The sequence below is a fragment of the Sarcophilus harrisii genome, chromosome 3 (genome assembly GCF_902635505.1).
Source record: "Sarcophilus harrisii chromosome 3, mSarHar1.11, whole genome shotgun sequence".
Classification (NCBI taxonomy): Eukaryota; Metazoa; Chordata; class Mammalia; order Dasyuromorphia; family Dasyuridae; genus Sarcophilus; species Sarcophilus harrisii.
Window position 1 is genome coordinate 610079372 of NC_045428.1, and position 14204 is coordinate 610093575.

The window sequence follows — 14204 nt, forward strand, 5'->3', positions numbered from 1 at the left end:
TCACCAGAAGTTCTTTGGAATTGTCTTGGATTATTGTATCGCTGAGAATAGCTAAATCATTCATAGCTAATCATCACACAATATTGCTATTACTGTATATACTCTTCTGGGTCTGCTCACTTTTTGTTCCATCAGTTCTTTTAAGTCCAGATTTTTCTGAAAGTGGCCTGCTGGTCATTTTTATTTATTTATTTTAATTGAAACACCTTTATTTCATAGTTATTAACTATTCCTTTAAAGGATGTTATACAGAGCATTCAACAGATTTGCCTCCTTCCTCTTAAATCAGAGTAACACCAAATTAAAATACCTCATCAGAAATCTTCTAACTACATAAATAATGGACTTGGTATGAGGAATAGTGAATTGAACTTTAATCCATATATTATTAAATGTTTTCACACATTTAAAGAAAACAGTTCAACAGATTTAATTAACTAATTTACAGAAGGTCACACATATTTGGAAATCACTTATAAAATCATTACCACACATGTATGGCATTGGATAAGAAATTTAACCTCTCAGGGATGGCTGCTGGTCATTTTGCTGTTATTTTTTTGCTGAGGCAATTGGGGTTAAGTTATTTACCCAGGGTCACACAGCTAGGAAGTGTCTGAGGCCAGATTTGAACTCAGGTCCTTCTGACTTCAGGGCTGGTGCTGTACATATTACACCAACTAGCTGCCCCTTAAATAGTTTTAATATCATCTTCATTGGTGGCATATTGATCTTTTTTATATTTGATGTAATTTGGCTCCCTATTAGTATAATTTTATTATCTATTTCCTCCTGAAACTCATTTAACTTTTTTCCCAAGAATTTAAATATTCTGCCATTTGGGGTTTATAGTCTTTAGTACTTTTTACTTTTTTTTTTTTTTTTTTGCTGAGGCAATTGGGATTAAGTGACTTGCCCAGGGTCACAAAACTAGGAAGTGTTAAGTGTTTGAAGTCAGATAAGAACTCAGGTCCTCCTGACTTCAGGACTGGTGCTCTATCCACTGCACCACCTAGCTGTCCTGGTCTTTAGTACTTTTTAGCAAAAAATATTTTCCTTGATTAGTTCTTTTATTTCATTTTATTTTTTAAGTCCTCTTTTCTTTTATTTATTTATTATAATAACTTTTTATTGACAGAGCCCATGCCTGCGTAGTTTTTTACAACATTATCCCTTGCACTCACTTCTGTTTCGATTTTTCCCCTCTCTCCCTCCATCTCTCCCCTAGATGGCAAGCAGTCCTATACATGTTGAATATGTCTTAGTATATCCTACATACAATCTATGTGTGCAGAACCGAACATTTTTCTTGTTGCACAGGAAGAATTGGATTCAGAAGGTAAAAATAACCCAGGAAGAAAAACAAAAATGCAAACAGTTTACATTCATTTCCCAGTGTTTTTTTCTTTGGGTGTAGCTGCTTCTGTCCATCATTGATCAATTGAAACTGAATTAGGTCTCTTTTTCACAGAAATCCACTTCCATCAGAATCATCTTCATACAGTATCATTGCTGACGTATATAATGATCTCCTGGTTCTGCTCATTTCACTTGGCATCAGTTCATATAAGGCTCTCCAAGCCTCTCTGTATTCATCTTGCTGGTCATTTCTTACAGAACAGATTATTTCTTTTAATAGGGCTATCTTTACTTTTGCTTTGTCTGGGGTCAATTTAGCTAAAGCATGAGAGATCCTGTTACACCTTGCAACTTTAACTCTGAATTTCTGTTTGAAGTGTCTCACTGATAAATGACATATTGTTGGGTTCTGGTTTCTAATCCATTCTACAATTTGCTTCTATTTTAAGGGTAAGTTCATCACACATTCACAATTATAATCGCTAACCCTGTATTTCCCTCCATCTTTTTATTTTATTTTATTTTAATTTATTTATTTTACTAATCTCTGCTCAAAAGTGTGTAGATAGTTTTCTAATTATTGTCATCTGCATTTGGGTCTTGAGCTTTCCTGTTACCATAATAACTACTTTTGGCTATTTTTTTTTTTTTTTTTGGTTTGTTTTCTCATTTTTTCCAGCCTATTTCTTGACTTTGGATTTCATGTTGGAATTCTGCTCTGCTGCTTTTATGGCGAGATTTAGGGGTATGTAAGCTTTTTATGCTTCCAAAGTGGTATGATCCAGGGAAAGATATGATCATTGCCCTCTTATTCTGTGCTCTGATTCAACTTAACTGCACTTCTCCAACCTAGAATTCTGATCAGGAACTGGTTGATGGTTGACAGAGCTGCCAGATATCTCCCGATTCTTGCCCAATACTAGCTCAGGGATGCCATGGAATCTTTTTCTGACCAGCAAAATGGTCTCCTTACTACCCCAGTGCTGCTACTGTGGGCTCTCGTATCCACAGCCAAAGATAATTTCAGGGCACCAAGCTCCAAAATGATTCCCACCCCAGTGCCCACAGAGACCTTTTTATGCCTTCTTTTTATGTCCTTTTAAGTTATCCTGGGATGCAAAAAAAAAAAAAAAAAAAATTCACTGAGAACTTTGTCTTTTTTTTTCCTCATGATTTATTTAGGTACATTTGTTTTAAAGACAGGTATATTACAAGACTATACAAGCATTCTGGTCTTATTCCACCATCTTGGATCCCCACCCATTTTCTTTTGTATGTTATGTACCTGATCTGTTGAATTTCTCAAGCTTTCCATTTAAAAATACTACAAAATAGCTTGTGCTATAGTTTCAGTATAGTTCCTGTTAGACCTCCATCATAGAATATTGTAAGAGGCTGTGGAAAGAGACATGGGAACACAGATTTAGAGCTGAAAAAGACCACAGACACTGAGTCCAACCTCCTCATTTTAAAGAGGGGTAAAGTGAGGCACTAGGAGGTTGTTCCTTGTCCAAAGTTACAATTACAGAGTCTTTGAGGCAGGATTTTTAAGCAAGTCTTCCTGACTGTAAATTCAATATTCTATCATTAAAATGCACTGCCTTCCTCTACACTGTTTTGAACATCAATTTCAATTATAAGAAAAGTGACTAAACTGTCTATGCTATGACTAATGACTATTCTAAGAGGTTTATGACCCAAAGAATAATAATAATAATCACTAGCATTTAAATAGTCATTTCATGCTTGTAAAGAGCTTCACAGACATTACCTCATTTGATCCTACCATCAGCTTTGAGGTGTTAAGAGTATATACATTCTACAGATGGGGAAAATGGAGACAGTTGCCCATGATCATGGATAGTAAGTGTTAGAGACTGAATTTTAACTTGTCTTATAGCCCAAGAGCAGCACTCTATGCACTGTTCCACCTACAAGTCTAAAGAAATCATTACAGAGCTAAATTTTTGAGAATTACAAAAATATTTATACCAGAGTCTTTTGTGTCAACAAAGAACAGAAAACAAGTCAGTATTAATCAATTAGAGAATAGATGATGAAGTTATAGCATATGAATGCTATGGACTATTTTTGAAGAATATTGAAATAAAACCAATAGTACTGCAGAGAAAAATTCATACATTCATAGGGTTTTTCCATAGTATGAAAATTGGGATGTCTAATTAGGTCTGGGCTAAAGCAAGCTATTAAATAGATCCTAAGTTTTACCTCTAACACTGTTCCTGTATATAGGCAAATATGAATCTATGTCAAAGTTTTCCTATTATCATTGCTTTTATAAAGCTTCTTTTCACTGTGAATATTCTGGTGTTTAAGGACATTCCTCTTCAGCAATATGCCTTTCACCATTGAGCACAATCAAAGTCTTTCTTTACTATGTATTATCTGATGTAAAGAAAAATATACTTGACTGAAAGTCTTCCAACATTGAGTCCATATTGAGTGTACCACTAGCATGAATTTTCTGACATCGAACAATCTCTATTTGAATGTCTTTCCCCACAAAACAATTATAGTTTCATTATAGTGGTAAGATTTCTATCTAGTAAGGATGGGAAATACAGGATGACTGTTAACTGAAGGCTTTATTTATCTATTTCATCTCAATTAATTAATTATATTCATAAGGTTTCTAGTCAGTGTGGACTCTCTGATGTTCAGCAAGACTGGATCGGTGTCTGAAAGTCTTTCCACATAGATTACAGTAAAAGGTTCTCTCCAGTGTGGATCCTCTCATGTTCAACAAGATTGGAGCTGCATCTAAAAGTCTTTCCACATTGATTACATTCAAAGGTTTTTCTCCAGTGTGGATTCTCTGATGATCACCAAGACTGGAGCTCCTTATGAAACTCTTTCCACATTGATTACATTTATAAGGTTTTTCTCCAGTGTGGGTTCTCTGATGTACAGAAAGTCTGAATTGAATCTGAAAGTCTTTCCACATTCATTACATTCATAAGGTTTCTTCCACTGTGGATTCTCTGATGTTCAGCAAGATTGGAGCTGCATCTGAAAGTCTTTCCACATTGATTACATTCATAAGGTTTTTCTCCAGTGTGGATTCTTTGATGTACAGAGAGTCTGGAGTTGAATCTGAAAGTCTTTCCACATTTATTACATTGATAAGGGTTCTCTTCAGTGTGATTAGTCTGATGTTCAGCAAGATTGAGCTGCCGAGAAAGCCCTCTATCTTCATGAGATTCATGAGGTTTCTCTCGAGAATGAATTTTTTGATGTTCAGCAAAACTAGACCTCTGTCTGAAAGTCTTTCCACATTCATTACATTCATAAGGTTTCTCCCCAGTGTGGATTCTCTGATGTTCAGCAAAACTGAAGCTCTGTCCAAAAGTCTTTCCGCATTCATTACATTCATAAGGTTTTTCTCCAGTGTGGATCCTCTGGTGTTTCGCAAGACTGGAGCGGAATCTAAAAGTCTTTTGACATTGATTACATTCGTAAGGCTTCTCTCCAGTGTGAATTCTCTGATGTTTAGCAAAACTGGATCTACAGCTGAAAGCCCTTCCACACTGCTTACATTCATAAGGTTTCTCTCCAGTGTGGATTCTTTCATGTTGAGCAAGACTGGAGCTACATCTGAAAGACTTTCCACATTGATCACACGCATAGGGTTTCTCTCCAGTGTGGATTCTCTGATGTACAGCAAGACTAGCCCTCTGTGTGAAACTCTTTCCACACTGATTACATTCATAAGGTCTTTCTCCAGTGTGGATTCTCTGATGTACAGCAAGACTAGAACTCTGTCTGAAAGTCTTTCCACACTGATCACATTCAAAAGGTTTCTCTCCAGTGTGGATCCTCTGATGTATGATAAAGGATGAGTTTTCAACAAAAGTTTTGCCACATTGATGACATTCATAAGGTTTCTCTCCAGTGTGGATTTTCTGATGTTCAGCAAGACTGCGTCTGCATCTATAAGTCTTTCCACATTGATTACATCGATAAGGTTTCTTTCCAGTGTGTTTTCTTTGATGTGCAATAAGAGATGAGTTTTCACTGAAAGCTTTACCACACTCATGACATCTATGAGATTTCTCTCTAGTATGAATTCGTTGATGGTAAATAAGGGATGACTGTCGCCTGAAGGCCATTCCGCATTGCACACATTTATGTTGGTTTTCACTAGTATGAAATTTCTGATGACGAATAAGGGATGACTGTCGCTTAAAGGATTTATTACATTCATTACATCCATATTTTTTTTCATTTTGAGTTTTCTGATGATCATCTACCTTTGAATTTTCTCTAAAGGCCTTCCTACCTTCATTATCAACATAGTGCATTTTCTCAGTATGACTTTCCTGATGTTTAATTAGGTCTGAATTCAAGCTGAAGACCATCTCACATTGATTACATTGATAAGTCTGTATTTCAGAAAGCTTCTCATGAGACTTAACAACCTTTCCCTGATCAGTAAAGCTTTTCCTATATTTACTGTCCTGAGAGCAGAGTTTCCCTGAAGTCATTTTCAAACATGGAATTAAAACATAACATTGTCTGAAACTCTTTCCATATTTATCAAATTCAGAGTAACTCTCTTGTTTTTTCTTCATCTTGATATCAGAGTTACAGTTTTCTCTTAAACTGTCACAGTGACCATCATTCACAAATCTTTGATGGTGTGACTCCATCTCTGAAGCAGTCTCCCTTATTTCAAGCCTAGTTTCTTTATCTGAAGAAAACAAAGAAACAATCATATATATAGGGACACATACACAAATATGTCTTCTTCTCTTTATTGATAGAAAGTAACTAATCTATAATCAATTTCCCTAAAGAAAGAGAAATTTTCAACCTTACATGGGCAGAATCAATCATTTTAAAATTCCATTAGCCCTAGCCCACATCCCCAGGATGATGTAATATACAAAGAGCTTTGCATACAACAACACGATCCTTACAACATTCCCACGACACAGGCAGGCCCAGTATCTTCATTACATTTACAGTTCAGGCCATGATTTATGAATGGCTGACTAACCTGATCAACATTCTTACAGTTGAGACTAAAACTCAAACACTGACTGGGCATGCTCTGTCCATAGTATTAATTATCCTTTCTGCATTGCACCTTTTTAAAAAAAAATAATTGTTATTTTATTATTTCATGTTCACTTGTTTTAATTGTAAGCATATGTGCAGGATATTGAATATAAACAGCAATTTAAATAAGTGTCCAAATAATACACTTGGTATGTCAGTAAAATCATTTTAGAGACACTGCTGCACATGTATGATTTTGTAAACTGTATGAGAAAAGTTCTTTAAAATGAATTTGAGTTCAGACATCTTGGAAATATTAAATTTGGTTCAACTTTTAAAGTTATATTTCTTGTCACACACTGTAGTTAATTTCATTGTGTTCACTAAAAATGGTGAAAACAGTTTCTTTGGGAAGACATCATTTCACCACTAAGGATTCAGTACTCCTAAAGACCTCCCCGGGGGGCAAGAACCGCAAAGTCCTGGGAGGCACACAATGCCTCTCCTCTGGATCTCTCCTCTTTCTACCCCTTTGGAAGATCTCTATCCCATCTGGAATCCTTTCTTCAAATGCCTGTCGCTGTTTACACTTCTTGTGGGGCTGTGGTCTTCCCTATTTCTCTTTATTTACCAGTTTTAATGCATTATCACAGGCATTCTTTGTTAATTTTGTATGCTAAGCTAATTGTGTAGTAATTTTCAATATTGTATCCAACTTTTCTTATATTGTATTCATCTCTATAGATGTGTGAAATTGGAAACTGATAACACATTTTATTTTGTATTATTTAATTACTGACTAAAAATTATAGTTAATCAGAGGAGTTACCATTGTGGATTGAATCTAGAGCTGATTATCTGGGCCTCCATGGTGAAGTTTGTAGAAGTTTAACTTCCCTTTTCCTATGCCCTTGAGACTGACCTCAAGGATTCTGAATCTGTCAAGTTGTATCTGCCATTGAAGGAAGGAAGGGGGGAACACAGAGGAGTCAGTCTGGTCCAAAGAAGTTTGCCCACCATAAGGCTTCCCAGAGGATGTTAGTCAGCTGTTTTCTCACTGCCTTAAGTTGTAGAAATCACTCTATGAGTGAAGTCAAACGTGAGCCCACCTCCACGTTAGACCAGTGACAGTCTGAGTTTCATTTACATCACTGATATCTTAGACAACCAACTGCTATAAAAGTGCTGCTCTGACTGTCAGATGGATCCCTGGCTACCGAGGTGCCATGGGATCCTAGTTACTGGAGACTGCTAATCTTGCTAACTAACTGTACTCAGACCTTTGTGCCCCAATTTCTCTTTATCACAGATTTTTAGCACAATTGGTAGCCCCAATGAGAGTCTCTAGTCCCCAGGACCACTTTTCAGAAGGACTCTTCATGGAGGATTGTCCTGGAAGCTGGACACCACCTTGGGCCTTGAGCTAAATTTTCTCTGAGCCAGATAAGCTCCTGAATGGAAGATCCTTATCAATAAACCAACTAGGAAAATTTCTAGAACTCTGAAACAGTTATTGGAGAAGGAGAATTGAAATGGACAAAATAGATTTTAAATCGATTGCAACACTAGATTTTTAGTAAAGATTTCAAATAGGAAGAAAATTCATAAAGAAAGGAGAATTGAAAGAAAATTTTGTAATCCCAACAATTTTTTTTTAAGTGTTAGTTGGTCAAAGCAAGACAGCTTTTCAGCTGTAACTTTCCCTTTCTCTTAAGTGGTAGTGGGCCTGATATATATTATATTGATTGACTCAGATTGAATATAAACAGCAGTCATTTTTGCCCTGGCCAGAAAAAAATGCTGAGGTATGCCCCTCCCAGATTCGTTAGTTCATTTTTTTTTTATTTGTTTAGATTTTTTGAACCAGTGAAGGAGGAGATTCTTTGCCTCAATCACTGGATGGGCTGGCTTCAGTCAAACTGAAAGAAGACTTTATTAAAAAAGCCCAGGTCATGATTTCAGAAAGGCCTGGAGAGACTTACACGAACTGATGCTGAGTGAAATGAGCAGGACCAGGAGATCATTATATACTTCAACAACAATACTATATGATGACCAGTTCTGATGGACCAGGCCATCCTCAGCAACGAGATCAACCAAATCATTTCCAATGGAGCAGTAATGAACTGAACCAGCTACGCCCAGAGAAAGAACTCTGGGAGATGACTAAAAACCATTACATTGAATTCCCAATCCCTATATTTATGCCCACCTGCATTTTTGATTTCCTTCACAAGCTAATTGTACAATATTTCAGAGTCTGATTCTTTTTGTACAGCAAAATAACGTTTTGGTCATGTATACTTATTGTGTATCTAATTTATATTTTAATATATTTAACATCTACTGGTCATCCTGCCATCTAGGGGAGGGGGTGGGGGGTAAGAGGTGAAAAATTGGAACAAGAGGTTTGGCAATTGTTAATGCTGTAAAGTTACCCATGCAAATATCCTGTAAATAAAAGGCTATTAAATAATAATAATAAAAAAAAGAAAGCCCAGGTCTCCCATCGCATCATCCGGGGTCATCTCCAAGCATCCTGACCTCTCTCTGGCCACTGGACCCTGATGGCTCTGCAGGGAAATGTGAGGCCAGAGACCTCGCCCAGCCTCTCTCCCTTCAATCCAAGTCACTTGCATATCATGGTGTCACCATTCTGGTGCCAGGGACCTCCTCGAAGGGCAAACACCCAGTGAGCTAAAGTAAAATCCCTTTTCAAATCATCAACAATTGACTACTTAAATTCATTATGTGTGATCAGCTTATAAATTGGCTCCGTCATAAAGGAGGATGGACTGTGGGCGATCCTCGTACTCAGGACCGGCTGGGACCAGTGGGGGATGCCCCACTAGTCATTGTGCCAAAGGGTCAATTATGGCAACTTTCTAATTATTACTTTCCCTGCGTCCTCTTTGACCACTATTGTTGGTTTCCCATTTAATATCCCAGGACAGGGTGGAGTAATTCCATGAGAATCTTCCCGGAAAAAGTGCTAGAGAAAAGGCAAATTGTCAGCTTAACTGGGAATGATGAAACTGTTCTACAAAATGAAGTGAAGTTTGGTCCAGGACTGCTAGATTCAGCAGATGAAGAAAAACTGACTCTTTTAAGGGGAATAGCAGAGATCCTCCCAAGTACCAGTATCGGTGATCATCACTGAACTCCAGCCAATGTCTCAGTCAGGGATGTGTCCATTCTTTTAGAAATGGGTGGATGAAAGAGGATAACTTTGAGGAAACAGGTGGCTTTTTCTTCAAAGTCATCCTGCTCACTGCCCAAGGTGACATCCAACAGTGAGAAAAATTAGAAATATTAAGAAAGAATATGACATTTTGCAGTTGTGCTAAGTGAGATTTCTTTGGGTTTATTTGACTACCACATATAAAATCTACGTCGTTGTAACCAATTCTAAGGGCTCCTAAGAACAGTTAGATTCCTACACATATTAAACCATTATAGTATTTTCACGCCTAGTTCCTCCAAAAAGGATGAGGAAACATGTTCCTTAACTTGGCCATTAGGTCCAGAGCCAGAATTTTTACAGCCTTTGTGGAAATGATTCTCTAAGTCCTTGTTGTGTTTGCCCCATTTACAAATAAAGAAAGTTGGAGTGGAGAAGGCTTGGTTGAAATATTAAAAGAGGGATTCAGACAGATAGGGCTTTCCTCTTTCCATAACTCGAGTGTTATTATTACAACGCTGGCTGTGAAGTGAGCACTGGATAGTTAAATTGTCCCTATTGTGACCGAATCGCTTTAAGAATCTGAAAGAAATGGACTTTTATGTAAACAGAAACGTGTTTAATTGAATTAATGTCACCCAACTTGTAAAATGTTTTGTTTCATATTTTATAATACATGAGACTGGGTAAAAATTTTTTCTGAAGTCCTGAGCAACACTATTAGCAGGGCAACATCCCTTCATGATGTGTCTTGCACTGTCTCGTTTCTTTAATGTGGCATTAATTATTGGGTTGATTTAAAATGGTTACTAGTAAAATAAATAAACAAACAAACAGCCAAATAAATAAAATGGTTACTAGCGATCAAACTTTCTAATCACCAGAGGTCATTGAGATCTTATTAACTCAACTGCTCTAAAACTAAAATCTAAGAAACCATTGCTTCTAAAGACTGTCAGATTTGTGTAATCAAGTGACATCTTTAAGTCTGTCTCGTCACAACAGGTCCCAAATGTAGAGATGCGACTTTCCCATTAGGAGTTTGCTGCTCCTAAAGTCTTTCACAGAGCTAGTCAAGGCTTGATGAAATCATGGCAGCCTAGCCACAAGCTATACTGAGTGACATTTGGGTACTTGGGTAATCTGCTGCTACTCTGAGTTTTTATTTCAGCTCTTGATATCTGGCTTTTCGTACGGCTCTCTTCTATCACTCAAGGGAAATGCCACATTTCCCTGCTGTCTGAGGATGTCTGTCTCTGGGCAAACTGAGAGAACGACCTTGCTGAGGTCAAGGGAGGATCCTCTCATTTAGTTCCTCCATCTGGATAAACTAGAGCTTCTCCCACTGTGGTATATCTGAGGCTGCCTGTTATGCCCTTTGGGTCATGCTTATTGACGATGACTTTTATCTGAAGTCAAATGGAACCAAGAAACACTTGGTATTTACCTTTTTCCTCAACTGGCAAATTCTATTGAGGATGTGTATAATAATGTCTTACTTTTTTCATTGTAACAAATATCATGGTGGTAGCGCCCCCATCCTGCCCCCCTCCCTGAGACACGGGGCTGCCTCTCGGGGAACAGCCTCCTGCACCTGCTCCACCTCACTCACCTGGGCGGGGGCCTCGGGGCTCTGCTTGCTCAGGCATCCACGGACCTTCCCCTCGCTCAAAGTGGGAGAGCAAATCTTCTCTGGGAAGAGGAAGTCCTGGGCGTGGGAACAAGGAAGGGGTGAGGAGGAGGAACACGTGTGACTCAGTTCTCTTTAGGGCAGGGGGGCAGGCAAGGAGGGTCACAGGGGTGCCCGGGACTCCCCAAGAACCTTTTCCGTGATGTTTGTTGTTGGGAGCTTTGGTGGGGGATGGGCAGGAGATCATTGGAAGCTTCCTTCCTAGAAGGGGCAGAACCCGGAGATCCCGTTATCTAGAAACCACAGGCATTCATGGGGGGGGGGGGGGGGAGGGGGGGGGGGGGGGGGGGGGCGGGGAGAGCTGGGGCTGGATTCAGGCAGAGCTCAGTGTCTTATTGGCCAAGAGCCAGCAAGTCACTTAACCGCTGTTTGCCTGAGTTTCCTCAACTGTAAAATGGGGATAATAACGTCATCTGACTCACTGGCTCCTTCTGCAGATCGAATTAGATCATGTTTGGATTTGGGGTTTTTTAAGCCTCTAAAACAGAGTAAGTACATACAAATGTGGATTGCCCTCCTTTGCCATCATTTGCACTGGAATTCTGGGAAGGAGGAAAGGAAGAACAAGGACACGCTTGCTCCCAGACTTCTGAGAGACGAACCGGGTGCTGGGAGCTACCCACTGCTCACAAGAACCTCCCAAAGGTCAGACCCGACCCAAGCAAGCAGCAGCTCCACTGGGAGCGAGGGGGTTCCTTTTGCTGCCTTGGCCATTTCCAGAGAGTTCTCAGACAGCATTCATGGAGAGGGAGGTTAGATTGGTCCCCTCCGTGCTGACTCCCAGGCTGAGGTTCCACCATGGCGTGATCTGTGACCTCAGACTCCGCAGAACCACTAAGAGGCCACAAGGAAAACCCCCAGCTTTTCAACCCAGGCTGCAAAGACCTTTCACAGGAAAACCCTCAGCACGCCAGTTTTTCTAAGCATTGATAAATGCCAGAAACCCAGCATGCTGAGGAGGGGACGAAGGCGGTCCCTTGGAGGGCGCCCACACGTCCTTGGGGAAGCCCTTACCCAAGAAGAGAAGGTTCCGAGCGTTCTCCAGCATGACCTCCTTGTACAGCTCCTTCTGGGAAGGGTCCAGGAGGGCCCACTCCTCCAGGGTGAAGTCCACGGCCACATCCTTGAAGGCCACCAATGCCTAAATGATCAAAACCCACAGGATTTAGAACTGAACGAGACTTCGGAATTCACCAGCTCAACACTCATCAATTTACAGAAGGAAAGTGAGGCACTGAGAAGGGACTGGTCCAAAAGTCATACACCTTATGAGCGTCAGAGCCAACACTTAGAACCACATTCATGAAAAGCCCGATGGGATATTGAGAACAGCTGTGGAATTAAAAGATGGGATAAAATTAAGAAATGTCATTATGAATTGTCTCCTTGTGTTAGGATTCTTACAAGGTGCTAAGTCAGTGGAATTGATAGAGACAACAATTATCTAATTTAGCCTGGTACTTAACAGTTCTCTAGTCCACTAATGTACTTAGTACTTACTACAGTTCCACAAGATTCACACCTTTAAGAGAGCATATATAAGGAGGAGCCACTAAAGGACAAGCCCCATTAAGAGACAAGCCCCCTCTCAGAGGCGGGGACAGATTCATTCCATCTTCCACCTTGTGCTGGCTGGAGGCTGAAGCTGGAGAGGCAAAGGACTAGCGGCAAGAGCTCTCAGAACCAAGGAGAGAGAGGCCTCTAAGAAAGCTAACCGGGCCCAGGGAAGGAGACAAGACTTGAAAGAGAAAAAAAAGGATCTGGACTTTAACTCCTGGCTGCATTCGGGGTGATTTTTTACACAGAACTGAAACGAAGGCTGCCTCCAGAAGCCCCCCAAGAAACCTGCTCCCAGAGAACATTATGTTTTAGAGAAGACATTACACCCCTGGAATTGGAAAAATTATGTGATCTATCAGAGATTTCTGAGGACCAATGGAGGAGAAAGAGAGAAGCTGTTGTGAACTTTCTTCCCAATCAGAACAGATCTAAGTGACATGTTATAAAGAAAACTCCATGAAGGGTTGGTGGGATGCCATGAAATACTGTGTCCCCAGGGGGTTGAATGAGGGCCCTATGCTCACTGAAAAGAGAGTAAAGAAAAAGGTGTAGCTTATTGTCTGAGTGGCTGAAATAAAGTCCTTAAAAACATTCTTAAAAGGTATTAATCACAATCTGGTCTGAACTGAGTGGCGTGAGATTGTTTCCATCAAGAGAAAATCAAGATATCCTATTGTTATACTGAGGGTTTGAAGTTACTGCTCTGAGGATGCTGTGTTGTAGCCAAAACATTTGATGCCTTTGTTTTGTGATTGCTTTCATTTGTTAATGGGAGATATTCATTAATTTTGATATTTTGTAATATAGAACTAAGAGTAACTAAGAAGGGGATAAGAGGGTCTTTCTTTTACTAATTGAAGTAGGGGTTTGAGCTAATTTATGTCAGTTTCCACCCGAGAAATGAAGGATCTAAACATACGCTTAGAACTGTAGAACTTGGGAGAACAAGAGTCCAGAGGAGCAGTGGTGGACTGATGAACAATATACAGTCAAGTTTGATCAAATCTGAAAACATGTTGATACCTGGAATGCATAATGTCTTTCTGCAACCTGTTCGATGTAGAAGGGGGCTTTGGGGATGTGCTAGGGATTTCGTGGTCTGCCATCTCATTTCCTCCATTTCTATTATGTAGTGATATGATAGTTTTTAGACTTGATATTTTGAGGGGACTCTGGGGAGGAGACCAATTCTCTATCGCGTGGATAAAATTCTAATTTTTTTTTCAACATTCTGATCTCTAAATCAAGATTTGTGCTTGGTTTACAATCCCTGTTTCATCTTTAACTTCATCTATTACTATTATTTTTCGGCTGAAAAATTAAGGAATTTATTGATCTTTTCTCACACTTTTAGATTCTCCAGACTTTATGTACTTTTCTTTTTCACTAAAG

The 14204-nt window shown here is 39.3% G+C and overlaps 1 protein-coding gene across 1 annotated transcript in view; it reads right to left on the reverse strand.

Annotated features, from left to right (window-relative positions):
* The window catches only part of LOC100930200 (zinc finger protein 879), a 39539-nt gene that overhangs the window by 18115 nt on the left and 7220 nt on the right, over positions 1 to 14204 (reverse strand). Inside the window, exons 4-6 of the mRNA XM_031961842.1 lie at positions 12267 to 12393; positions 11175 to 11270; positions 4499 to 6070 (exon numbers count right to left, since the gene is read on the reverse strand). Of these exons, the coding sequence (XP_031817702.1) occupies positions 4499 to 6070; positions 11175 to 11270; positions 12267 to 12393 (1795 nt within the window). The remainder of the gene's footprint in view (positions 1 to 4498; positions 6071 to 11174; positions 11271 to 12266; positions 12394 to 14204) is intronic.